At 49.2% G+C, this 27,785-nt stretch overlaps 1 protein-coding gene across 2 annotated transcripts; it reads left to right on the forward strand.

The window, feature by feature from the left end:
• Positions 1-890: 890 nt before the first annotated feature.
• Positions 891-27,785, forward strand: LBH (LBH regulator of WNT signaling pathway). Of its 2 annotated transcripts, none has more exons than XM_032652747.1 (3): positions 891-1,125; positions 3,715-3,817; positions 25,143-27,785. In XM_032652747.1, exons 1-3 carry the CDS (start codon positions 1,100-1,102, stop codon positions 25,329-25,331), a joined length of 318 nt encoding a protein of 105 aa, XP_032508638.1. In that variant the 5' UTR covers positions 891-1,099; the 3' UTR covers positions 25,332-27,785. The 2 variants fall into 2 exon arrangements, with proteins under 2 accessions (XP_032508638.1, XP_032508639.1); XM_032652748.1 differs by lacking the exon at positions 891-1,125 and adding an exon at positions 2,482-2,516.

A 27,785-nucleotide genomic window follows, 5' to 3' on the forward strand; every position in this document is an offset into this window, starting at 1 on the left:
TCTGGGAGCCAAGGCTGGTGGGATGTGCTTGTGCGGCGTCCTCCAGCACCCCCGTTCCCCCGCCACGGGTCGGGTGTGTATGTGTCCAATGGAAAAACCCTACGACGACACCACATCCTTTCGCGCACCCTCCACGGCTCTCAGGGCTGCAGACCAGTCCCTTGCAAGCTAACGTGACCCCCGCGGGCACTCGGTCCCGCAGCTCCGCGTCCCCTCCCACCTTCCCACTGCCTCTTTTTTAGCTGTGCTCTCATTTGCACGCATCTTCCCAGGGATAGAAGAGACGCGTCTCGGGCGCAGCAATCCAGGTGCCACGGGCGAGGATGCCAGGGAAAGGCCTAGTTTGGGGGATGTAGGCTGAAGAGGGGTCCCGAGGTGTGGGCCGGGGACGGCGAGTGGGTACAAAAGAGGGCACTGGTTGAGGGATGGCGCTCGCGCCCGCGCCGAGCGGTCACGTCCGGAGCGGTCCCCGGCGCCCTCCTCACACCACGGTCCTCTGCCCCCAAATACCCACCCCCCCCACCCGGCCCCAGAGGTGTGTGCAGGGAGAGGGGCGCGGGGCACCAACGCCCGCGGGATTGTAGGTCTGAAGTAGCGTTGACATTGAACTCCGGTCCCCTTGCGTGCGTGTGTGTGCGCGCGCGCGTGCCCACGCGCGTGTTTGAGTGTGTGAGTCGTGGGGTGGGGGCCGGGCTAGAAGCCGCAGCAAACCACTGCCCTCGGGGAGCAGAGCCGAGCGCGCCCCCGAGCCGCCGCCAGCGGGAGCTGCGAGCGCCTAAGCCATTCATGATTTTGGTGACGTTATTCCAGGAGTGGGCGAGGGGGGGCGGGGCCTCTCGGAGCCGAGCCCCGCCCCCGCCCCTATAAATACGGCTTCCTGGGCTCTTTGTGGGGCCGCGAGCTCGGTGGAGAGCCGAGAGCTCCGTCTGCTTTGCCGACGCTGCTGGCAGTGGGGCTGTCTCCGGGAGGCGAACCGGCGAACGCCCAGTGCCCACACTCGGCAGCCTGCCGCGCCTGTCTGCGCCCGTGACATCCTTACCCGAGACGCAGTGACCGTGTTTAAATCACAAGGGCGTGGGTCAGGCTCCCCTAGGACTTCATGTCTGTATATTTCCCCATTCACTGGTGAGTATCCTGCGCCCTCGGCGGGCATCCGTCTCGCGGCCGTGGCTGCGGGGCCCGGGCGCCTGCTCGTGCCTGCTCTGTGCGAGGGCAGCGGGTGGCGTGGGCGCCGGGCACTAACCCGCCGCCCAAGCCGGAGCAGGAGTCAACGTCAAGGTTGCAAAGGTGGGGGTGGGGAGGTGGCGCTGAGAGCATCCAGACAAAGGAAGTGAACTCGAAGCTCTCACTTAAGTGACGGCTGGGAGGGTGTGCGTACGGCCGTAGTGGGGTCGGGGGAGAACCAGGGGTCACGGCTGAACCCGGCTAATAAAAGCCCCTTCGCGGAGGGCTGCGGAAGGCGCGCGCCCTGCCTGGCGTAGGGGGCTCCTGCTCTCCCCGGGCCCCTCCCCTTTTCCTTTTTGTTTGCATGCAAGTCTTGGCGTCGAGGCCGGCGGCAGCGGGGCTGAGCTGGTGCAGCGGCGGCGTTTGCAGAGCTCGGAGGGGTGAGGGAAAACGCTCTCCCCACACGTAACCCGACTGAAGCCACAGGCAGCAGCACAGTTCCTCGCTGCACCCTCTCGATCCCTTTTCTCTACATAGACCCTAAACCCGACGCGCCTTGATGGGGGCCCGGGTTGGGGAGGAGCCGCCCTCACCGGGCCCGCCGGGAAGGAGCCCGGGCCGGGTGGGGGGAGGCGGAGGTTTGCACCCGACCGGGTATCGGGGCTGGGAGGGATGCGCCCCGGGCGCCCGCCTCGTTGAAGAGCGAGGCCCACGGCCGCTGGGACTTGCGCACCGGCTGCTGCTTCCTTCCTGCGCTGGGGAAGAGGAAGAGCTGTCGGGGGGCGAGCGCTGGCGGCCTGGAGCTCGCTCCCAGGTGCGGGCGCGGAGAGCCCGGCCCCGCAGGCTCCATGTCCGCGCAGTCCTGCTCAGCTCAGATACCGGAAAGTTCATGCTTCTTGCTTCAACTTTTCGGCCCCGCGCCACAGCCGGGAGCGAGGAGCGAACGCCGGGACACCAGGCTAAGAGCCTGGCGAGAGCCCGGTGGGCGCTCTTCTGGCCCATTACGTTGGGGGTGGGCAGTAGCCTCTCCATAACCCAGGGGGAAACTGACTTTGGAGTCCTGGCTCCTGACCCTAAACTTGCCCGGAAGCCTAGCATCTTCTTTTAGTCTCCCCTCCCCCAATCCAGCCCGTCTCTGTTTAGAAAGGAGACTGAACTCTCAAAACAAAGTAAAAATTTCCTCACCCCGGAGGCTTGCGTACCTCTCTCCTCTGAGCTCTCCTTCCCTCCCACCTCCAGGTACCATATGGGTGAGACTTGGAAGGCAGTGGAGGCTGTGTGCCCCTGGCCACTCAAAACTTGCCAAGATGGTGTTAAGACTCATCAGGGTTATTGTCCCCTGAGAGATTAAGGTTTGGTATTATTTTACAGTCGATTGGCATTTCATAGTTTGCAATGCTTTCCCCCCCAGAGATTAGTCCTTTACCATAACTGTGAGATATGCATTATTAGCATCATGGTAACAGACTAACAGCGCATCTGCAGCTCAGAGAGGTTATATGACCTGTTCAAGATCACACAGCACTTGAGTGGCATAGCTTGGACCAGAACCTATTGCTTCTGTTTCCAAATCCTGTGCCATTTCTACTCTATGTAGTAGCTGTAAAATGAAGAAGAGTTTGGTACCCCTGTTTCCTTAGATACAGTCTTTCTAAGGCCTACCCTACATTTTTTTTTTTTTTAACCATGTGTAAAGGCATGATGGTGAAAATATTGCCTGTTGTGTAGGGAGTACACTGACTTTGGTATGTGCTATTTGGCATTACACATTCGGGACCCTGTACGTGCCCATGGCTTGTGTGAGGATAATGGAACATTTGTATCCTGCTTACAGAGTACAAAGCACTTTCACATGTCAGCCATTGGTGGGCCAGCTTGGCCCCTCTGGAAATTTCCTTTGCAGTCAGAGTCCGGGCATCCTTAAGGCTTTTAATCCAGGGGATGTTTTTCAAGCTGTGAGCTTGCAGCTGCTGTGGCTGGGGCTAGAGAAGGAGGTTGGATGGCAGATGTGAAGCTTTCAGAAAGCTGACCCTTTGGGGCTTTAAGTGGGACATTTTGCAAAAAGGAACACCAGAGACACAGAGAGAAATTTAGGAAGGCAGCATTATCGAACTTGGTTCCTCTGAGGTTGACCTGTTATCATTATGTAATAATAATATTCAGTTCCCCTAGAGACGGGTTGAATTGGTTTTAATATAGATAGACGACCTCAGCTACTTACTGTTTGGTTTTTTTTTTCTAGTTCTGTCACTTAAAAGAAAACCCAGAGTCGCTCTGTGCCAGTAGGGGCTAGTACAGGAGAGGAGGGAAGAGGAGGTTTGCCAGAGCAGGTTTTCAGACAATGGGCTTTGTTGGTGGAGGTTGAGAGCCCTGATGCTCTAGGCTTGTAAGGTGCTTCCTCGGGGCATGAGCTCGTTTTTCGGGGAGTTCTGTTTTGAACACCTCTCATCCTGCTTCCAGGCAGTCCTCTAATTTAACAGCAGAAGGCACTGAGAGTAGGCATGTGAAAGTGCGTGTGTTTGTTGACTTTTGCTCTGGGTTTCTTGGCAGCCCTGACTATCTGAGATCAGCCGAGATGACTGAGGTGATGATGAACACCCCATCCATGGAGGAAATAGGCCTCAATCCCCGAAAGGATGGCCTTTCCTATCAGGTAAGTTCAGTACTGGCTTCCTTCTGGTTCCTTAGCGCCTAGTGTCTTTTGCTGGGGCTGGAGGCAGACTTGGTTCTGTATCCCAGTGCTGTTTGTAAGAGCTATGCGCCCTTGAGAAAGTCCCCTAATGCCAGTAAGCCTCGGTTTCTTAATCTGTAAAATGGGGCAACAAGAGTCCTTACTTCGCAGAATTGTGGTGAAGATTCAACATGATGAGATGACATGGATAAGGCATTCACAGTACCTGGGAGGCAGTAAGCGTTCAGGAAGCATGAGCTGATGTTATTAGTCATCCTGGCTGCTGTGGACTCTCCCCTTCATGGTGGCAAAGGGGGAAGTGATAATGTGCAGTCAGTTCAGATCAGAACTTCCCTCCCCACCCAAGCCTTGGGCAGTAGCAACATTGCTGTGAGGGGCAGCTTATGGGGAAGGGTAGTCTGGTGGAGGCATTGCTGTGTCAAATGTTGCTTTCTTCCTCTGGTTGATGGTTGACCAACTGATTCCAACAGGGTTAATGTTCAAACTACTTAGAGTTGAAGAGACCTTTCCCAGAAGGGTAGCTCTCTCAGGGATGTTATTGCCAGGATCCAGCATAGAGATTATGCTGTGTGGTGGATCCAGAATATATAAGGACCAAAAAAGTGGTCTAAGTAACACCTTCAGATTCTCAGCCCAGTGCTCTTTCTGGCCTGCCATTCACTTTCCACTGCCCACAGCCCGCTGCAGAGACCTCCAGATAGCGCCGAAGCAGTGAACTGTTTTCAGATTTCCAAGAAGAGTGCCTACGTTATTACCTTCAGGGGAGAAAAGAGTCTGTTCTTAAGGGAAGATCTTGGAGCTAGGGAAATTGTGTAGGATGGCTGGCTGGGGAAGATGAATGAAGTGTGATGGGCTCATTGAGCAGATATTAACTGAATGTGGCTATGGGCCGTGCACTTTACAAATGTTACTCATTCACTCTTGACAGTGGGCACTGAGATGGGAATTTTTGTTCTGTTTCACAGATGAGGAAACAGGCTCAGACTGAGTGGATGACTTGAGTCTCGAACTCCAAAACCTTGCTCTTCTGATGTGTCAGTGTCTGTGCCTTGGGGGTGGCTCTTGGCTAGAATCTAGACTTGTTCTGCCTTAGAACCACTGCAGGGGCATTTGTTTTGTGAAGGAAGAGAAAATAGAAAGCTGGGTGGGTGTGATGGAGGGAGGGTGATCAAAGACAGCTGAGATAAAAGCTAAGGTTGGGTAAGGTAATTTGGCAGGTGACAGCAAGAGTCACCTCAGACACACTTGGGAGGTTAGAGAAGGCCCCTTTGTTGTGTGTCAAAATGGCCAAGCCCCTTTTGCTGGCTGGAAATAAGTATTCAGGTAGGCTGAGGGAATTCAGAGGGAGGGGAGGAAATACCCTTTCCTGGTTGGTTTTGTACCTTCCACCCTCAGAGTGGGTCTGAGAGAGACAATTGAAAGCCCCACAGCCTGTGGGAGGGTAGAAGTTTCCTGACCTACCAGCTGCGGTGTTTTTGGATACCAGTTTCCAAGGCACTGAATCAGACTGAATCTCTTTGTGGTTACAGGTGAGGTGTTTTTTGTTTTTTTTTGTTTTTTCAGTTCTGGGTTTTAGATTTCCATCACAAAACCTTTCCAAACACAGTCATCAGTATGTCTGTGTGTGCTTTTTGATATTCTCCTTTTGAACGTGTTCCAGGATAAAGGACCAGGTCCTACAGGGCAGTTTTCTTGACCTTCAGTTCATTCCGCTGGATCTGAGGGTAAGAACAGGTCATGACCCAAGAAGGGGCTGCAGTGCTGGGTGAGGACAGCTGAATTGGGGCTGCCACGGCAGGAGGAAAATAAAATCGCCTCTGGGTTCCTAAGATAACTCAATGCTGCCTAAGAAAAGGGCCCTCAAATCTTACTTTGTGCTGCTAGACTTAGGGCCCAGTTTTCACAGCCTCTCAGGAAATCTGCCCTGCTACCTGAGTGGGGACTACTGCACAGTTCCAAAATATCTTACCTAGAACTTCAAAGCACTCTGTCACAAGATTTCAGAAAGGTCTTCTGGTTGCCTGGTGAAGAGAAAAGGGAGAGGTGGTTATCATCAAGCAAGCAGTATTTATTGGACACTTGCTGTACGTAACATGCTATGCTGGGCAGTGTAGGAAGGGTCCAGGGCTCACATGGGAAACTAGCATATACATAACTGGAACACAGGCCATCTGGTGGAGCAATATGAAAGCTACGGTCAGTCCAGGGATGTGTGGCAATCTAAAGGCTTGGAAGAAGGAGGTCAGACTGGGGCTGGGCCTTGAAAGAGGCTTTGAGAGGACACTTCCACCTCTAATTTTGTTGTACCTTCAGATACCCCTTGGCTTGCCCCTGTTTCAGCCAGGCGCAGGGCTGTGCAGCGAACTGGTCTGCCAATTGTCATGAGACCGGTATTTTCTGGGCCCACTCAAAGCCAGTGCCATCCAATTAAACACATTCCCACCAGAGCTCTGGGGGTTGGCTGGGGCTGCACTTGGCTGGAGCCTGTCCATTGTACATGCTCAGGCTAGGCTTGGCTCTGGGGGCAGGAGATCTTTGAACTCTGTTCTTGGCATTCCTCCTGAGGGTAATAATAGTACATGGCTTTTACTGCGACCTGCTTTTCCAAGGAACTAAAAGTGGGAAGGAGACATCAATCCCAACTTGGCACTTGAAATAGAATCTCAGACTTGTGGTCTGACCTTGAAACAAGGTCATAAAATAAATAGGCACACTGGAATTTGTCAGTTGTTTCCCCACCTTCCAGACCTACCCAGAAGGAAGGTTTCCTGATTTCTCTGCCCCAGATGTGATCTCCTTCTTCTCCAGCACCTGTGGCATTTGTGCTTAAATGATGCTGCCGTGGTCCTGCCTGACCTTCTCCCTGCCCATGTGTCCGAGGGCAGGGGATGACTTATTCCCTCTTTGTGCCCATCAGCCATCACCCCTCCTGCAGCCCTCCCCAACCCAAGGTGCCTGCTGGCCCCGGGCCTTCACAGAGCAGGTGCTACATGGATGGTGGTGCTTTCAGTTAAATTGAGTCTTGGTTCTGAAGCTGCCCGCCTTCACTTCTGCCTTAGAATTTTTAAAGGGCCTCCTCAGGGTCAGATAGATGTCTTTTTATCCCCTGAAAGATTCGGGTAAGCCCGTCTCTTGTGCTTAGGGAGTTAGCATGTATAAAAATCCACAGAGTCGGTGCCTTGTTTTGTCTTTAACATTTATTTGGAGAGTCAATTCAGTATGTGCAATGCACGTCAGCTCTCTCGCTTGGCATGAATTATGACACACCGTGGGGTGGGTGAGTGAATGGTTACTAGAAAGTCGAGGACATGTTGGGCGGGATGGGAGTGGCGGCCAGCTCACAGGGCTGAGTGGGAGGGTCTCCAATGTGGACATTTCTGCCCCTGCTGGCTGCAGCTTGCTTCCCACACTGCATCTGTCAGCCTCCTGTTCTCTGGCCCCTGGGACGGGAACGTCTGCACCTAATGCCTTCTTCCTTTCCCTAATTCAGGGGAGCAGGTCAGTGGCTGCCTTGCAGGCTCCCCTCCCAGCACTATGGACTCTAAGAATGTGGCAATTCAGAATGCCTCTCTGACTGGGTCTCCTTCCGTGCTGGGCCTGAGTTGGCCTGGAGAAGAGACCTGAGCATTTGCCTGTGGACACTGATGCTGCCACCACCAAGGGCTGTGCTGCCCAGCTTCCCCCAGCACAGTTTGCTGAGGCTTTTACAGTTCTATCCCCCTTGCTAAGTTCTAGACAGAGATATGGCTCCCCAGTTTTCACTTAAGATTGTCCCATCTAAAGCAACTGGACCAAGATCTGATAACTTTTATCCTTCCCAAGGCCCTTTAAATTCCTCTCTGATCAGCATACATGTCCCTCCCTGGTCACCTTTTGTATTCCTCTTGCTTTTCTTGGTCTCATACTCCTACCATTTAACGGCCACCCACCAGTCAGATGAGGGGAGCCAGGGAAGATGCTCTGTAAGCCAGAGGCGCTAATTCTACATGTACCACAGTGCCCCGTGTTCTGGGCCTTCCCTAAGGGCTTCCCCTGCATTTCCCGACAGGAGGGAGGGATATCCCGGCGTTTTATAGGATAAGGAGGAGGGACAGTGGTGGGTGACCTTCTCCTGCCACAGCCCTGCCGTTTGCTTCTTGCAGTCTGAGCCTCGCTTTTAGCTCTGCATTAGGACGGGTCTAATGCACTGTGCTGGCTGAGAATAACTCCTCCCCAGATAGGAGCTCTGCTTCTTCCATCTCCAAGGCCCAACAATAGACGACTCCTTTATCTCTCCCTCCTCAAAGAATAGTCTCGGTTGAACCTCTAAAGTCAGGTAGCAACACTCTCTTCATTCACCTCTCTGCTGAGCCTTTCTTTATGAGACCCCCGAGGCTGTCTCTCCTTGCTCCCACCCGTGTAAATGCAGGTGTTGAAATCAATGATGGGCTGGGGTTCCTGTGCCTGTCTCTGTTCGCCTCCCTCAAGCCCCGGCTCACAAGGCCACTCCAGGCATAAGTCATCACCTCCCTTTGTCTCCTCCTCCTGGTGCCTTTGTCTCGTTGGATACTCCCAGCTGTGGCACCCCACATGCTCTCAAGAGTTTTGGAGGCCCAGCTGGGCAGGCGCACAGAAGTCCCACGGTCACCAGGAAAACATCTTTCACATCAGACTTAAAAAAGCCTCAGTTGTCCCTGAAGAAACATAAAGCTAAAATTCCAAAGCACTTGGCAGGAGATGTCCCCCCATGGACATGACATGCTCCTGGAATCCCAGTGAGTTTTCTTTTTCCTATCCCTACCCCGTCCACCCTGCTCCTTGCTTGGTACAATTCATAAGAACATGAGGCAAACAGGCAGTTAGGGCCACAAGGTTCAGAGGCACAAGGAGTTCATGTCTTTGGGTGGCGTTGGGCCTGTGTCTGAACGTGCTGCCTCTTTTTTTTTTTTTTGCTGTACGCGGGCCTGTCACTGTTGTGGCCTCTCCCGTTGCGGAGCACAGGCTCCGGACGCGCAGGATCAGCGGCCATGGCTCACGGGCCCAGCCGCTCCGCGGCATGTGGGATCTTCCCGGACCGGGGCACGAACCCGTGTCCTCTGCATCGGCAGGCGGATTCTCAACCACTGCGCCACCAGGGAAGCCCCGTGTGGCCTCTTTTTGAGTCAGTGCCCAGGTCACGTCAGTTTCATGTCACGTCTACTTTGTATGAGGGATCCAGCACCTTCCTTCAGTGCCCAAGGCCTTGACACAAACATGGTGTTCAGTGTTTTGCAATGCCCCTGGGTGAGGGCCTGCAGAGGGCTGGAATTATTCCCATGGGGTTCCTCCCCAACACACACACTGTGGTCACAGCAGTGAGTCTGTAGCACTGCCAGGGAGAGAACAAGCTTGCTTCACTTCCCTAGCCAACGTGACAAACACTGGAGCCATACAACCTGGCCTTCTCTCAAAGGGCCTGTGTTAGGCCTGAGGCCTCTCAAGTGGTGGTGTGTTCATCCCTCTCCAGACCCAGGGTCTGTGTCTTAGACGGCTCTTTGTTCCCACAATGCCGGGCACAGTGTCCTGTAAGTAGTTGCTTAATGGATGCTGCATGATTGATTGGACACTTCCTCTCTCCCTTTCCTGAACTGAGAATTATCCCTCCACCTTGGCTATCCCATGGCGTGGGTTTTTGTAGAATCAGCATTTTCTCTATGGTGACCCAGTCTCCCAGGTCAGATAGAGAAGAGGATTGTACCGTTAGGGAAATGGATGAGTTTGGGTGGCGAATCTTGTGACTGGAGCCAAGAGCTATTCCTGGGTGTCTAGTGAATGTCCTGAAATGATCTGTCAGGCCCGAGTCCTGAAATAATCCTCGGAGGATGAAGACAGGCCCTCATTCACACGGGGCCCAGAGTTGCCGGGGCTTCGTTCCTTTTCAGTCTCATAGACCCTGCGCCCCCCTCGGCTGTCTCTCGCCTCGCCACTTGCCCTTCCCTTGTCCCGGAGCCCAGCTCACGAGGATTCTTGATCAGTCAATCAGCTCCTGTGTCTGCTCCCCACTCCTTGACTGGAGGAGGGCCCCTCGTTGCACAGACCTATCTTAGAAAAAAATTAATATTTGCCAAAAGTTTCTCCAGCCTATTTTGACCTCAAGGGGAGTTTGGGAGCTGCCTCAGTCCCCTCACTGCTAGAATTAATTGCCTTACACTGTCAGAAGCCCCTTTTAGGGTAAACTGTGTAGAAGAGGCACCCAAGCATTTAGCTGAAGCGACATTGACTACTTGCAACTCAGCCAGTAATTGTACTGGAGCCAATGGGAAGGAAGGTTCCAGATCTCTCATCCAAAGGAGAACTGCCCTGAGCAAAAAGGGAAGTCACAAACCTCAGTCCGGCGGGGTTGGTCTCTAGGTCTGACTTTCTCCTAACTTGAACCTGAAGGTGGTTCCCAGGCAGAATTAATTAGTATACCTTGAATTCATCTCCTGTCTTTACTTTGTAGAGCTTGAAACACATGTCCACCCTGGATTTGAGAGCATCCTTGGTTTTCCCAAATTCCTAACCATTTTCTCCAGACACAGCCCTATGTGTCAGTTCTAATTTATCCGTAGGTGAGCATTAGCCCGAGGTGTGTGGGCAGCCCAGGCTCAGCCGCTGATCCCCATGGGACAGAGCCGGAGATGCCTACAGAGGCTCACACACACACACACTCGCATGCACTTACATGAACTCACACACACATGCGCACACACACACACGACCAAAAGGGCAGACAGCAGAATGTTAATAGCAGTTGTTTTAGATCAGAGTGCTGTAATTACAGGAAAATTTTCTTTTCCTTCCCCTTTTTTGAGTAATTTCATATTTTCACTGGCAAACTATGTATTTTATTATTCTTATGCTTACTTTTCAAATTTTTAAAGTAGCATAGGCCCATTATGGAATTTTTATTTTCTTCTTTAAACTTTTTTTTCCAGTCACCGTAATCTCGCCATGCATAAATCGCAACTGTTAACATTTTAGCATCTTTTCCACAGAAATTGTTTTTATATGGCCAAGATCACACAGGGTTGTGTTCTGCTTTTTTACTTAATGGTATGTAAGTCATCAGCATCACATCATCACAACTTATCTTTTTTTTAATAAATTAATTTATTCTATTTATTTTTATTTTTGGCTGAGTTGGGTCTTTGTTGCTGTGCACGGGCTTTTCTCTAGGTGCGGCGAGCAGGGGCTACTCTTCGTTGTGGTGTGCAGGCTTCTCATTGCGGTGGCTTCTCTTGTTGCGGAGCACGGGCTCTAGGTGCGCGGGCTTCCGTAGTTGTGGCTCACGGGCTCAGTAGTTCTGGCTCGTGAGCTGTAGAGTGCAGTCTCAGTCGTTGTGGCGCACAGGCTTAGTTGCTCCACGGCATGTGGGATCTTCCTGGACCAGGGCTCGAACCCGTGTCCCTTGCATTGGCAGACGGATTCTTAACCACTGCACCACCAGGGAAGCCCCAAATTTATCTTAAAAATGCTTCAAAGCCAGCATTTTAATAACTGCACAAAGTTACAAAGTTACAACATGATTTTTTCACCATTCTCCAATTGTTGAATTATTTTTAAATTGTATATATTTTTCTCTTATAAATAATGTGATAATTTATATATAATTTTATATATAAATCTTTGTCCATAGTTTATACTATTTCCTTAGAGTCTTAGGAATAGAATTTCTGAGTCAAACGGTGTAAGAGAGAGTGTGTGTGTGTGTGTGTGTGTGTGTGTGTGTGTGTGTGTGTGTTATAATTATAAAGGTGATATTAATTCTTTTTAGAAATTTAGGAAACTATAGAGAAGTACAAATGAAATTTTAAATGCCCATATTCCTATAACTGAAATATTTTGGTATGTTTACTTCCAGTATCTTATATGCATTTTTATTAAAAAAATAAAATTGAGGTAAAACTGTATGTGCCAGAGTGAATCTTTTTTCACTTCGTATAATATTGTGACTATGTTCCTGTCATTTGGTTTTCTTTGTAAAATGGCATTTCATTTTGTTATGTACCACTTATTGCTAATATTTAGGTTGTGGCATATTTTGTTCTTACAGAGAACACTGCTTTGAATATCATTTTACACAAATCTCTGCGCAGGTCTGATTTGCTTCCTCAGAATAAATTCTTGGAAGTAGAATTGCTGAATCAAAGAGATTCAACATCATTAAGCCTCTTGATTATGTATTACCTTAATAACAGAAGACAATAAAAGAGTTTATCATAGTATAAGCTCCCAGCATTGAAAGCTCTACAAATAGAATCTCAGGGTTGTAAAATCTATACCAATGGGATGATGGAGGAGCTTTGTGGAGAGAGTCAGAAAGGTGTTTGGTTACTTTAAAGTGTTTGTGAGATGTTGTACATCTTCCCCTTGTTTGTTAACTGCTTATTTTGAGCAGAGATGATAACAGTTAATGATGTTTAGGCACCATTTAGCCAGCATTGCAAATTAGCCAGGGACATTCTTGTCCCATAGTGGGTACGTTGACGTGCTCTGTGAATTACAAATGTATATGAGTTGGTGATTCCCCTACTTATCTCCTTTATTCTGTTAATGACATCGGAGCACCGTGTGACCTTGAGGAAGACCAGGGTAGTTGCCTTGGCTTGGATACCCACGAAGGTTGAACAGACGCACGTTTAGTCCCCTGAACCACCTTGGTTTTCCTGGGGTTCCAGGTCTGGCTTATGGAATGGTCATGGTTTAGAAATATTGCTTCCCTGGAATCAAGGATAAACTGGGCTCTTAGAAGTAGATCTGAACATAATGGAAGTCTTGGGCCAGTGTTCAAGGGCCTTCCACCCAATAGCACTGCAAGGCTCCAGGTTCTTTGCGACAGGTAAATGGCCTAGGCCAATGTTCCAGTAGAGTCCAATATGCCTGGCGGTTTACAAAGTTAATTTAGGTGTTACACAGACAAACTTTGAAAATGTTAGTGTATTTTATGGTTATTACCTATGACAAGTAATACTACTTTTCCATTTATGTAGTGATAGAATTTTAGTTTATTTTTTAAATGTTTTAAACAAGTGAGTAAAGAAGAAATATAATTGAGCCATAGTGTGTATGTGGACGGGAAAGCATAACCATGGTGGTACCTGACTTCCTGGGACTGGCGTCACTGTTGTTACCATGAAGGAATTTTTTTTCTTCGAGAGTTGAATCTGTCCTCTTGGATGGAAGCATTCTTAAAGATAAGCTAATACTAAATTATGATTTCTGTATTTCTTTGGTCATTTGCCCCGTTGAATATAGCAGTTAAAGCCATATCAGAAACGTTCTTGGCTGTTTTCCTTGGCACCCTAATATTGGAGGTTTTAATGCCAAATTACTTCTTAATCAGGTTCTATGTATACACCCCTTCATGTTTTAACAAAGTGTTAAAACCTCAGCTGCCCCTGAGGTTCACAGAAACTTTCAAGGGATACGACAGCAGAGAGCATTTTGGAGAAATCAGTTTCCACATCTTTAGCTTCCTTCTGTTCCTTTTCTAAAATTGTGTTTCCTGAAGACAGGCTTCACCAGTTTTCTTTTCCTACCTTTCCTATCAAGATTGCCCTCCACTCCCTTTGTAAGAGGACCTGCTTCTCACCTACGTGAATCTTTTAAGGTGCCTTCCCAGGGTATAGAAACCTTAGGAGAATCGAACAAATGGACCATTTAAAAATGTTACTGTCTAAGAAGCTTCATAAATCCCACCTATCTATAAAAAAAACAGTGAAAAATTACCTTTGCGTTTAATAATTATTTGTGGTATGTTTATTGATTACTTATATACTAATAGCTGCAATAAGCCTATCCAGAATTTTATTTTTTTAACTAACAAGCCTTAGGGTCATGGGACATAAAAACATTAAAAGCCAATTTACAAATACATCTTTTTATTGCAGAGAAGTATGAAAAAAGCTAATGACTAAAAACTTTCAAACATGAAAATACATTAATATAAAATTCTATGGATCAGTAGAATGGAAATACATTTTCAAGTAGAGAAAGGAATAAGATTTGACTTACGAGCTTGTTTATGAGTTTTTAAAATAGGTGATGGTAGATATCAAATTGCTATGGTGTTTATAAGCCATTGAGTACTTATTTAAAGGAGTGGCATAAAAGTTTATTTTAAAATGGTAATATTTATAATATAGCAGAAGTTTTAGGTGTCGGTTTTAAAAGGTGTGAAAGGAGACAGTTTTTCAAAATTCTTTCAAAATTCTTTCAAGATTCTTTCAATCTCCAAGTTTGGAGATCGTGGATATAGATATTTTCCTTGGGATCAAAACTGAGATACCGTAGCATCTCAGAGTGGGAGGGTACCTTGGAGACTGGGCCAGTCTCTATCAGATGTGAGAATGCACTCTACAGTAGCGTGGCACTGGGTCACTTACGTGTTCTTTGGACATTGCCAGTGATACGGAGCTCAGAACCCTTCAGCGCAGCGGGATTATGAAGTATGAATCTGGATAACTGGTTTCTAATCTTGGCTTTGCTACTGTCTATGTCATTTCAGGCGACTCCCAGCATCTCTTTGGACCTTGCCTTCCCCTTCTGTAATGGAGAGAGTTGATTCTATCATTTTTGTTAGAAGTTGTATAATGCAGTGAAATCCTCCATTCTGATCTTAGATAGGCCCCCTGGAGTTAAAAAAAATCTGCTCTCTCTCAGACTTCATGTCAGCCTTTTAAGTATTTGAAGGCACCTCTTATGTTCCCCTCAAATCTTTTCCAGTTTTAAAACATATTATCCTTCAACCTTGACTTATGGAGTCATCTTTGGGAAGGTATTTTTTTCTCCAGGCCATTGGCTCTCAAATTTTTAAATCTCAGTCCCTTTTACTTTTTAAAAAATTATTTAGGACCCCCAGAGATATTTGTTTATGTGGGTTATATCTTTTGATATTAAAACAGTTTAAAAATTTTATTATTTATTAATTCCTTTAAATGACAATAAAACCATTACATGTTAATATAAGTAATGATTTTTAACAAAAATAAATATATTTTCCAAAACAAAAAAAAAGTTCAGCACAAAGAAAGGTTTCACATCTTTGCAAATCTCTTTGATATCTGACTTAATAGAAGACAGCTAGAGTCTCACATCTGCTTCTGCTTCCAATCTGTTGTGATCGGTGTTGGTTGAAGTACATGAAGAAAATCTGGCCTATGCAGATATGTACTTAGAAAAGGGAGAAATATTTTAGTAACCTTTTCATATATTTTTCTTTGATACTTTGGCAAAACTCAGTAAGTGGTAGTTTCTTAAAGGTTAGTGGTAATGTGGAATCTGAAACCTTATCAATGAACTTTCTGTACTCTTACATTAAAATTCATTAGCCTATCTTGCACTTTGAACGAATCTTTTACGCATGCTTGTTTTCATAACATGCTGTACTGATCATTTGGAAAATATAGGTTCGCTGAGTTATGCACATCTTCCAAAGTTAACACATTTTGTTACATAATATCAAAAAAAATCACATTAGTTAATATGTGGTCTCATCGAAATTCTTCAAGTGATAGGAAACTGTCAAGATTATGGTGGCTGATACAAGTTTTACAAAATTCTAATTTTTGCTTGAGACCTCAGTTTTTAATCATTGGTAACAAATACCATCAGTCATTTTTTGGAAATATCAGGCTCATTTTCTTTGAAATATTAGGCTCAGGTCTGCCAAATACCCAAGTCTGAATAACCATGGTTATTGGTCATTCTTTCAACTAAAAATGGCGTCCCATGGAAAAAGCGGCTAGTTCAGCTCGCCACTCAATCCCATTAATGCTTTTCTGCGAGACAACTATTGTACTCTGATGTGCACCAGAACTGCTGTATGCTGACTTTGCATTTCATCACAGAGTATATTAAACCAACATGTACTTAACAGTCAATATTTAATAAAAATTAATCTTTACTGCTTCATCAAGGACATGAAGTTTTTTGTTTTGTTGCTGTTAGTTTTTTTTTTTTTTTTGCTGTACGCGGGCCTCTCGCTGTTGTGGCCTCATCCCGTTGCGGAGCACAGGCTCCGGACGCGCAGGCTCAGCAGCCATGGCTCACGGGCCCAGCCGCTCCGTGGCATGTGGGATCCTCCCGGACCGGGGCACGAACCCGCGTCCCCTGTATCGGCAGGCAGACTCCCAACCACTGCGCCACCAGAGAAGCCCGAAGTTGTTTGTTGTGTTTTGTTTTTTTTTAATTGCAAGTGGGAGGTGGTGAAGAATACAATGACCACCAGCACAGTTTGCAGCTGCCACCATCATTAATTCTCGCTCAGGTGCCAGCAATTTCACCCACCGTTACTTTTTATACCATTAGTGCAAGTATCAGCACAGGAAAAACGGCAAATAACATCTTAGTATTACTAAGAAAATATTTTAACTCCATGGACACTCTGTCCCTGAAAGGAGCTCAGGAATTAAGCTTTGAGAACCACTGCTCTAGACTGAACAGAATGTGTCTGATCAGACGCCAGCTGGGCATCACCTCCCTATTAGTGCAGGTGGTGTAGATGGTCTCCATGAGATTAGCGGACCTCTAGGAACATAGCCCTGTTTGCTTCAATGTTTTCACATCAATACTGCAGTTGCGATCAACTATAATCTCCAGGCCTCTTTTACTGGACCTACTATCAAGCAAGGCTTCCTGTTGGAGAGGGGAAGAAAAGTTTTTAACTTAAAGAAAGATATAAACTAGCTGATGACCTCACTTTGGGAAAAGGTGAGTTGGGGGTGATGGATGTCATCCAAGTGGAGACTTTCACAGATGGTGGAAAGGGCAGTGAAGCCGTGGATTGGGAAATCCTCAGCCTAAGATGGACAGTGGAAGCCAGGAAGCTGCCTGAGTCCAGAGAAAAGCCTAGGCTGACACCAAGTCCAGGGAGGGCACAGGGAAGGTGAGGTTAGACAGGTCAGGTGAACCTGAGCAGGGTCATGAGAATCAGGAGAGAAGCAGTCTTGAAGCAGGCTGGCCTGGTAGTGTGCTGCAGAGGTCGTGGTGACTGAAGGCCAAGCAGGGCCCTGGGCCTGGGCTGTAAGCAAGTCCTCAGAGACTTGAGAGTGCTTTCCATCCAGCGATGGTTTTGGAAGCCATGTAATAGGGGAACCCCCAGACAAGAAGAGAATGGGAGGCTATGGGACCAGGCTAAATATTTAAGATTTTTGTCTCCAAAACAAAGAATGAGGGAATGGTTGGAAATGGCAGCCCTGTCAGTCTGGGCTTTCTGAGAGAGGGTGTGTGGCTGTGGGACACCTGGGTGGCACCAGCAGGAGAGAGAGAGAGAGAGAGATAGAGAGAGGCCATCCCCCAAGGCCCAGAGATGACTGGGAAGCAAGTCTTCTTTTCAAAGGGCAATAATGAGGTAGTCGGGGGGATATTTGGATGGGGGTATTTGAAGTCATCCTATACCAGAAAGCTGCAGTGTTTTCTTACCACCCGGAGAACTTTGAGAGATGTTCTGTAACGTCACAAAAGCCCCATCAGCTCGCTGGGCCTGAATTATCTGCAGCAATTCGTGCTAATTAATTGGAATTTGGAACTCCTGACTTGCAGGATGGGTGTGTGTTGGAGAGATGTTTATGAAAGATGGTGTTTATCCAGAGGATTTCCTTTTCTTTTAAGTTTCAAGGCTGGAGGCTTAAGCATCTTTAATCCAAAGGAAGGAGATCCAACAGTTGTTAATAAAGCCCCAAATCTCTGCTCAAGTCTCCAGTAGGATTAGAGACACCAGAGAAGTGTAGGAGAGGGTGAGGTGGATAGTCTATAACTCCAGTCCAGGGGAGATTTGCGTGAGGTGAGTCTCAAGGATGGAGAATGAGGTCATTAGCATCTGAGTGGAGGTGTTAGAATGTTCTTCCCCGTCCTCTGAATCCAGGCAGTAGCCACTGTGCCCCTTTGCTATAATTCTTTCTGTTCTTGCCAGCCACGTTTCACTCTGAAAAGTCAATTAAATGCAAATAATGATGATGATGAGAAAATAGCAGGAGGCGAGGATTTCAAAGAACATATTTCTTGCCTTCACATATTGTTAGGGGACAAAAAGCAGGGTGTACTTTTCTTTTGAATTAGCTGCCCCTCATTCACTCAGCCTTTGTCAGAGCAGGAAGCTGGTAGAGATCTGCCCATTGTTAGAAACCAGCCCTTCCTAGGAACGAATAAACACACGAGGCCAATCCATTGTTATTCTCCAGGAAAAATAAGAAACCCAGGCAGCAGGCCCCTAGAGTAGGCTGGGGGAAGGAGGGGAGGGTGCGTAATGGGGAGACTTAACGCTGCAGGGGCTTCCACTGAAAGGCCAGGATCTGGACAAGGCAGTGGCTTCCATTCCAGTTGGCCTAACCCATGCCCTGGGAAGGAGGGAGAAGTGATGAACCGTTTGTCCAGAGAACCTGGCCTAGACTTTGTGAGCACAAGCCCAGGAGTGCTGCTAATTTCCTCCTGTCCCAAGCCACAGCTATAGACGTTCCAGCGCCTTACTGTAAATGCTCCCTGGGGACCCCAGCTTTACCTAATAAGAACCATCATTAGGAATTTAAAGTTTATAGAACATACAGACATACCTGTATTTAATTCTCTCCAAAGCCCTATAAGATGGGAATTAGTAGTAATCCCAATTTATAAATGAGGAAAGGGGGGCGATAGGCCTCCACATCTTTGAGCCTGTTGGGTTCCGTGCTGGCACTCAACCTGAAGGATCATGTAATCCTTTCAACAATACTGTAGAGTGGAAATTCCTTCCTCATTTTACTCACGAGGCAGCTGAGGCTCAGAGAAGTTAAAACGACTTGACCCCAGTCATAGAGATAATAAGGCACGGGGACAAGGGAAAAGCCAGATCTTTCAGACTCCTGGTCTACCTGTGGGAGTGGAGATTTTCCATCACAGGTTTGAGGTTCAATTCTACCCCCTCCTCTGGAACCAGAGAGGGGAGAGACACACTGTGTGGTTTTGGATGCCGAGGCAGATCCCTCTTGGGGCCTTGGAGAGCCACCTGGTTATTCATCGCAGGCCCTCTGTCCCACCTGCCCTCTCCCCCCCACCCCAGCATGCCTCCTTCCTCTGTTCCACCCCAGCAAAGAGGAGCAGGATGGCCGAGCTCCCTGGGTCTCAGCTTGCAGAGCTGGTAATTAGCCCTTTGTATCTAGTTAACCACCTTTCATCTCCTCTACCTGCTGGTGTCCGCTTTCCCTATTAGCATCTCTCAACTCTTTGCCGAGCCCTCCACCTTCTTTGTGGCCAGCTCGGGTTGTTTGTCAGGGGTGACGGCTGAGGGATGCACGCACACAGGGGAGGGCTGCTCCAACCAGAGTCACTCATTTTCCATCCTAGGTGCCAGGCATCTCTCTCCTCTCCCACCCCAGAGGCAGCCAGGTTTAGGTCACCTGGCTTAGAGGCGGACAGTCGATAGCTAGGCCCCCAAATTTCGGGCCTTTGGAGCCCTGGTATTACCTTTCAGTTCCCCTCCGTGGGTGAAATGGGAGCCGACTGACCGGTGACTTTTATACTTTCAACAAAAGTCTGCTGACTAATTCCGCGTCTCCAGGGGCTCACCTTCAACCCCAGACTTCTCTGCTCTCAGGCCTCCCATGTCGGTCTATTAGCCAAACATCCTGAGCTTTCCTGGACGGCCCTGCTTTCACTGTCCTCATATTTATCTATTTATTTGTGTAGCTATTTCAATTTATATTAACTTTACATATTTCATATAAATTTATATTAATAAAAATGAAAGGGAATTAAAAATTTTAGCCTCAAGTGCTTAAGAGACACATGTGGCTGGTGTTTACCATTGGACAGTGCAGATAGAAAATATTTCCATTGTTGCGGAAAGTTCTGTTGGACAGCTCTGATCTACAGGCAGCAATTCCAGTATATTGGCATCCGAACTACATCTCACAGACCATTTCTTCCTAGAAGGTCCTAAAGCTCCTTTGACCTTTTTTTTTTTTAATTTATTTTATTTATTTAGTTTTGGCTGCGTTGGGTCTTCCTTGCTGCGTGTGGCCTTTCTTTAGTTGTGGCGAGCAGGGGCTACTCTTTGTTGCAGTATGTGGGCTTCTCATTGCGGTGGCTTCTCTTGTTGCGGAACACAGGCTCTAGGCACGCGGACTTCAGTAGTTGTGGCACATGGGCTCAGTAGTTGTGGCTCGCGGGCTCTAGAGAGCAGGCTCAGTAGTTGTGGCACACGGGTTTCGTTGCTCCACAGCTTGTGGGATATTCCCGGACCAGGGCTCGAACCCGTGTCCCCTGCATTGGCAGGCGGATTCTTAAAACCACTGTGCCACCAGGGAAGCCCCTCCTTTGACCTTTTGACTGAACTCATTTGAGTTCCCAAAATGTCAGATCCTGTTGGGATTGGAGGCCACCTGGCAAAGGATGCCTTTGAAGAAGTGTCTGCTATAAAATTGACCATTACCAAGTTTTTTGTTTGTTTATTGTTGTTTTTGTGGTACGCGGGCCTCTCACTGTTGTGGCCTCTCCCATTGTGGAGCACAGGCTCTGGACGCACAGGCTCAGCGGCCATGGCTCACGGGCCTAGCCACTCCGCCGCATGTGGGATCTTCCCGGACCGGGGCACGAACCCGTGTCCCCTGCAAAGGCAGGTGGACTCTCAACCACTGCGCCACCAGGGAAGCCCGACCATTACCAAGTTTGTTTGTTTGTTTTTCTTTTTTGCGGTATGCGGGCCTCTCACAGCTGTGGCCTCTCGCATTGCGGAGCACAGGCTCCGGACGCGCAGGCTCAGCGGCCATGGCTCATGGGCCCAGCCGCTCTGCGGCATGTGGGACCTTCCCGGACTGGGGCACGAACCTGTGTCCCCTGCATCGGCAGGCAGACTCTCAACCACTGCGCCACCAGGGAAGCCCGACCATTACCAGGTTTGAATGCCTGCTGTTCCCCACAGTGGGACATGCAGGGCCCGGGATGTTCTTGGTGCATGTGATCTCCAAGATGTCATTTGCAAAGGAGGGAACTTGGTGTCCATTAGTTTCATCCAAGCCATCAGCCCTGGCAGCCGAGTGTAACAGTTGGATGTAGAGTCCAGTGTTGGTGGACAGAGGAAGGGGCAGGGCTGAGAGAATCACAGCTGGGATGGATGCTTTGTGATCTGTTCTGCCCTGGAGGGTGAGGGTGGGAAATGCTTCTCAGAGCCTCCCCATCTTCCTTTCCGGACACCTTAGAGAGGAGCCTTTTGCTTCAGAGAGAAACAAAAAGGATTTTTTTCCCCTTCTCCAGTCCAAGGAGAAGGGACGCTTTGGGGTAAGAGGTTTAACCAGAAGCAGTTTCTTTTTGGAACAGGGGCAGTGCTTTATTCCTGGCCAGTTCCTGCAGGCAAACAGCATGTTGGGCTGGCCTGCTGCCCCAACTCTACCTGTCATGTGCTTGGCAAGTCTGACTTGAGTCCTTTTTTCCACTGCCTTCCCCACCCCGTCAAACTGCCGTTGCAACCTCTCATTTTTCTGCTGCCTAGATGATTAAAAAGCATGACTTAGTGGAAAAATCTTGACCTCCTTGGGGTCAGCCTCTTAGGCAGCTGTCAGAGATAAGATTGTACTGGCAAAATACTCAGCTTTGCTCTGCAAGGCTTTCTGTCTGGATGTGAGGAAATGAGAAGCTGGTTGGTTCTGGGTGCGTTTTGTTTGCCTTTGGAGAGAGCTACAATTTTCAGAGGCATAAATTGGTATTATCTGATAATACAATATAATCTCTGATGGGAGGGTTAGATTATTATAGTGATTTTTTAAAATGTAATTAACAGGCTTTGTAAAAGAAAAAAAAGTTTTTTTTTCCATGGCGCCTGCTTTGAGCAATTCAGGGAGCAAAGTTCTCTGGCAAGTAAGCAGTATCAGAAGTTCAATGCTCAGACTTCCCCCAAGGACTTAGAAGACTTAATTGTGTGGCTCCTGGTATGAAAGGCATTGTTTGGAGTTATTTTAATTACTGTGTTAGTATTTCTGCCTCTTGCTTGGAGTTTGAAACTGCTGTTGGAGACTGCTCTCGCAGTCCTGTTGAAACTGCTCCAAAGAGGACATTCCGATTTGAGTTTAGCATATGTCTTCAAAGCATTTTATCATCTCTGTATTTGCCCAGGCTTTGCACCCACCTAGTGAGACCAGAAGGCCACTTCACTTCTTAAAAAGAGAAACTGAGGCCCGGGCGTTTGAGAGGTCTTGGTTAGGGTTGTACAAGTGATGTCAAGGTTGATGTGGCTTGACCCAAGTGTTGTCAAATGAGTGCCTCATTCGAAGTCCTGTGGGTCTGAGTTTGGGTCCCTGTTCAGCTGCTTCCTAGCTCTGTGGCCTTGAGTAAGTCACTTGCCCTCTCTGTGCTTCAGTTTCCTCATCTATAAAAAGTGATCACACCACTGCATACTTCAGAGGATTGAGATTGAGATTGAGATTCTGCTCAGCAAACGTGCCTGGCATATATCTTCCATCATCAGCAGCCTCCTTATTTTAACACTTTTCCCCCTACTTTTAGTTAAAGACGCATTCCCGGCTTAGAACAAAATCATATGCTCTCCGCCCTTGTCGTTGTCCTCCTCCTTCTGCTGACCTTGCCGCTGCCTCTCTCTCTGGCTCTTCCTCAGAGGGTGCGATCCTAGCTAGGAGCCGGGCGCCACCTCTCTCAGCCAGGGGGTCACAGTGCAGGCCCAGCCCTGGGCTTGAGGTCAGAGGGTAGAGGCAGGGGCCCAGGGCTGTCTTGGGCCAGGTGTCCATCCCCTCTTGATATTTCGCAGCTCTGTCCTTGAAGATTTAGAACAACTGTTTGGACAGGGCAGCTCATCTTCTGGACCTAGCTGCCCAGATGGTCATCCTGGGGCCTGAACTGCCAAATGGGCCATTAAAGCCCAGGGTCTTGGGCTTCCCTGGTGGCGCAGTGGTTGAGAATCCGCCTGCCAATGCAGGGGACACAGGTTCGAGCCCTGGTCTGGGAGGATCCCACATGCCGCGGAGCAACTGGGCCCGTGAGCCACAAGTACTGAGCCTGCGCGTCTGGAACCTGTGCTCCACAACGAGAGAGGCCGCGACAGTGAGAGGCCCGCGCACCGCAATGAAGAGTGTGGCCCCCGCTTGCCACAACTAGAGAAAGCCCTCGCACAGAAATGAAGACACAACACAGGCAAAAATAAATAATTAATAAACTCCTACCCCCAACTTAATCTTAATCAATCTTAAATTAATTAATAAACTCCTACCCCCAACTTAATCTTAATCAATCTTAAAAAAAAAAAAAAAAGCCTAGGGTCTTGCCCACCCTCCCTGGTCAGTTTTCTGTGAAGTGGGCATGTTGACCCAGTGGTGTCCATTCATTGTTCAAGAGGCACAGGTGTTGAAGACAGGAGATCTAGGTTTGAATCCTGGCACTTCCTTGTGACCCTCAGAGCCCCAGGTCTCTCTGCTCCTGGGCAGCGGGGGAGGGGGAGAGGTGAGGCCTACCGGAGGTATCTGAAAAAGCTTTGTAAACTGTAGCATACTTTCCACTCGTGGGGGTTCCCCTCACTCATGCCCAAGGCTTGTGCTCGGAAGGGCACCTGTGTCCTCACCCACAGCAGGAGGCTCCGGCTCCCCAGAAGAGAAGTGAGGAGGGGCCCAAGTAAGCCACTTGACCTTCTCCCTGCTCGGCATGTGGGTCTGTGCGCAGAGCCCAGTCCAGGGGCAGACCTGTAGGGCTGGCTGCATCAGGAAGAGAAAGCCCGCAGAGGGGCATCATCTTTCCCGCGCCTCCCTTCACCCCACTAGCCTAGCCCCTCCCTGCCTTGTTTTCCTCCTGGCCGCCATTACGATCCTGTTTATAAGCCCCGTTAAGTCTTTAATGATGCCTGGTTGTGCAGCTGGCTTAAGACTTAATCCCTCAGCAATAGGGCTTTATTGGATAAATGGTTAATAATCACTCGTCTGCAGGGATTGGGGAGGTTGTGTTGGCCCCCTGATTCCCGGAAGCCCCACGTGGCCCCTGACATGGTCAGGGACTTGGTGGGGACAGCACTGCGTGGGGCTAGGTGCAATAAGATTGGGTACCCTCATAACACCCCAGAAGTTGGGAAGGCCTGAGTTTCCAGGAGAGCACTTCTGCTACCTCCAAGGAACAGAGCCAGGCACAGGGAACCCCTGGGATCTCTTCAAATGTGTGTCTCCACCCCCTCCAGGGTCTGCTTTCCTTTCTTTTGCCATTAACAAGCTGTGTGACCCTGAGCAAATCTCCTGACCCCTCTGGGCCTCAGTGTCCTTATCTATCAAATGGAGAGGTTGGAAGAGATGGCCTTGCAGGTGCCGTGTGATTCTGTGAGCCCAAGCGTCCCAGACAGTCTCCTCTCTCCGGCTCTCTGGCGTGTCCCCAAGAGCTATGTGTGGCGGGAGACCAGCAGCCCATTGGATTAAGTACTTAAGCTGCTGGGCAAAGAATTGGGTCAGCTGTAGTCACAGGGCAGTGTGCGCAAAGGGAATCCACAGAGCCTGGATTTTATAGCCTGGTTTGGGGTTTCTCCCAGCTCTGGTCAGGACACACAGTAGGCATCAGAAAAAGGAACCTCGTTGACAGGACTGTGGAAAGAGAAGTAGACTCTTTCAGGTGTAGAGCTGTCAAGGAGCCAGGTGTTGTTTACAGGTGAAAAAAGAGCCTGGGATTATGTTCCCATGTGCCTGTGTCTGGGGCCATGCCTTCAACCCTGATTTGACTTTGACTTTACAGCTGCAGCGAGATCAGAACCCGTCTCCTTGAGAGGCACGTGATACTGGCCACGGACTTGGGAGTCAGGCAGACCTGGGTTTGATCCCATTCTACCACTGCTCGTTTCCAGGCTGAATGGTTTGGGCAACCTCCTTCTCCAGGAATCTCCTGGGATTCTTTCAGGTGGCGTGAGCAGCACCTATGTTTCTGCCTGACCGTGTTGGGTCCAAATTATATATGTAAAGTACCTGGTAGGTGCCAATAATTATCCTGGGAGGAATTTAATGTTATGGCACCTGTTGTATGCATTGTACTTCTAGAGTAAAATGCTTGCTGCAAATGGAGATGTGACTCACTGTGGACATGATTTTGAGTTCTTTTATCTGAAAACAAGACCAAAAAGTACAAACGCAAATTTGGTGGCACTGCCATGAAAACTTTCAGCTTCAGGATTAGTCTGGGTTTCCTTTGTTGCCCCAGAGTTTGTTCCCTGGCTCCTGCCTGATGCTCTGCAGTATCCCACCTGCTGCTCCCCAGTATCCCAAGGGCGTAGCACGGTCTCTGGTGTATAGCGGGGGCTCGGTCCTGCACGTGTACCTGATGGGGTTCTCCGCTTTTATTTCAGATCTTCCCTGACCCGTCAGACTTCGACCGCTGCTGCAAGCTGAAGGACCGTCTGCCCTCCATCGTGGTGGAGCCCACAGAGGGGGAGGTAGAGAGCGGGGAGCTCCGGTGGCCCCCCGAGGAGTTCTTGGTCCAGGAGGATGAACAGGACAACTGTGAAGAGACACCGAACGAAGACAAGGAACAGTAGAGTCCACGCCGGCTCCCACAGGGTCACACCAGACAGCATCTGTACCTGAACTGTGTTCTTTCCCGCTACCATGGAAGGAGAGCATGAGCCACAATAGTTCTGAAAAAGTCAGACGATGGCTTCCGTTTTGCACCTGCAAATCACTGAGTTGGTTTTCTTTTCTTTTCTTTTCCTTTTTTGAGATGTCGGGCAGCGGAGCCCTCTGCGACAACACGCCAGACCTTTGAGAAAGGAAGCTGCTTAGAGCAGGGGTTGGGGGGGTGCGGGGAGGCGGGCGTCTTGGAGATCTTTATCTGAACTCAAGCAGGCTGGGGGCAGCCGTGGGATTCCAGTGGGCTCTGGGGGTGGGCTGGGATGGGGGGATGTGCAAAGCTAGCAAGGAACGTCTGGGGCAAGAAAACAAACAGGAGATGAAAGAGAAAATACACATTTTAAAGAAAACATTGAGCAGAGAAGTGCAGCCAGGAAGTACCGACCCAGCAAGCATTCGCTCTGGCTGCTGGGACATCAGACAACAAAGTCTTCATCTCTCTCTAGTTTTGCCCACTGCCAGCCTTTGTTTTTGTTTCAGGTGTGTTGGTCTGTAATGGGGAGGCAGGCAGAGGAGAGCAGTGGAGGCTGGCTACCTGCAAAACCAGCTGGAGGTGATGCCGATGCCAGGAACGCCTCCCGTTTCCTTCTCCAGACCCTCCCCTCAGGCCCTAGCAGGTGCGTGTGCCCCTGTAATCTGGAGGTTTTTAAAGAGGCTGCAATGTTGAGCGCTCCCCTGATTTATCCTTTTTGCCCCCCAGCTCTTCTGGAAGTAGCGAGAGCCCTTCCCACCCTTGTTGGAGGGCCGATGTAGATGCTTGGACACCAGGGTCCATCCCCACCTGCCCCCCCACACACTTGCTCTCCCTTTGGGCAGAGGCACAGAGTGGTGGGCTCCCCCAGGCTGGCCCTTCCTTCTCATCTCCACCCTCCCAGCCCTGGCACAGCGGTCAGGCCGGGTGGCTGCCCGCCCTGCCGCAGATTCCAGCCAGCCTGGCCAGCCACAGCACCCATTCCCACGTGGGATCTTGGCCTCTTTTTCCGGTGGGAGCTGAATGGCGAACGGAGGAGGCTTTTTCTGTTTCTTGTGGGGGAAGTGAGCTTTAACGCAGGTCCTGAGAGCTGGCAGAGCCTGGGAGTTATTGGATGGCAGTGACAGGCTCTCATGCAGCAGCCTGGGGATTGAATTTGAAACTAAAGGGTGTCATGAGGTCTTGGGCTTCTTCCGCGGTGTGTCTGGATGCAGGGGGCAGGACGAGGGAGCATGATAACCTCCTCACCTCCCACCTGACCCCTGCAAGGGCAAGTTGCAAGAGAAGGCTAGCTTGGACTTAGAGCTTCTCGTCATAGTTAAGAACCATCTGGAGCTGCAAAGATTGCAGGACAAGCCCTTCAGACCATCTCTATCTCAGAGCAGGACGGTGCAGCCAAGAGGTGTGCTCAAGACCCTCCCTTGGGGCTGTACTCGGCCAACGGAGGCACCCACCATGTCCCCTCAGGGCTCCAGTCAGTCCAGCTTGATCCCAGCTGGGACATGCGTGTAGAGTTGTACTTAATACCTCAAGGTTAGTGTGGCTCTGGAGAACGCTGGTGCAGGAGGACCAGCGTGTGCTGTTGTCACATCAGCAGGACTTGGTCCTGGGAAGCCAACGCTCACCCCCTCACCCCTCTGCCCCCAACCTCTGTGTTGTCTGCTTGTGTTGCACACACCGATGGCAATAACTTCCTCCAGCTCCTCGAGCAAGTGGGAGAGGCCTGCAGCCTGCCCTGCGAGGGGGCTTCTCACTCTCGCTCTCCCTCTCCTTCTGTTTTGGCTGCAGGGAGCCTTTCCCAGTTACCCTCACACCCCTGCAGCTGCAGTTCTCATCCCGTGCCTCCCTGTGTGGATGGGGTCTTGCCTTTGAAAATCCCATGTTTCTGTGTCCCCCTCTCATCTGCTCCCCTGTATCATCTGTCCTGGTCTTGCCGTCTGATGGGAACGTGCTTGTAAACTGCATAACAAATCTACTTTGTGTATATGTGTGTTTATGGGGGTGGTTTATTATTTTTGCCGGTCACTAGACCCCTTTGTACGGTCACGTGCAGTCTGAGCAGGCCAGGGGCTGACAGCTTAAGTCAGGACCCTCAGCGGCGAGCCTCTTGGGGCGACCCAGCTGCTCTTGGACAAGTGGCTGAGCTCCTGTCTGGCCTCCTCTTTTTTTTTTTTTAAGTAACTTGTGTGTATTTCTAACTGATGCTATTGAAACAAAACAAAACAAAACAAAAAACCCCCTAGTATTTCAGTAAAAATGCCTGTTGTAAGATGAACCTCCTATAACTTCTATCTGTTCTTTTTTGAGGCTCAGGGAGAAACTAGCATTTTTTTTTTCCAAACTACTTTTTGTCACTGTGACAGTTGTAAATAAAGTTTGAAAATGCTTTCCA

The sequence above is a fragment of the Phocoena sinus genome, chromosome 13 (assembly GCF_008692025.1).
Source record: "Phocoena sinus isolate mPhoSin1 chromosome 13, mPhoSin1.pri, whole genome shotgun sequence".
Lineage (NCBI taxonomy): Eukaryota > Metazoa > Chordata > Mammalia > Artiodactyla > Phocoenidae > Phocoena > Phocoena sinus.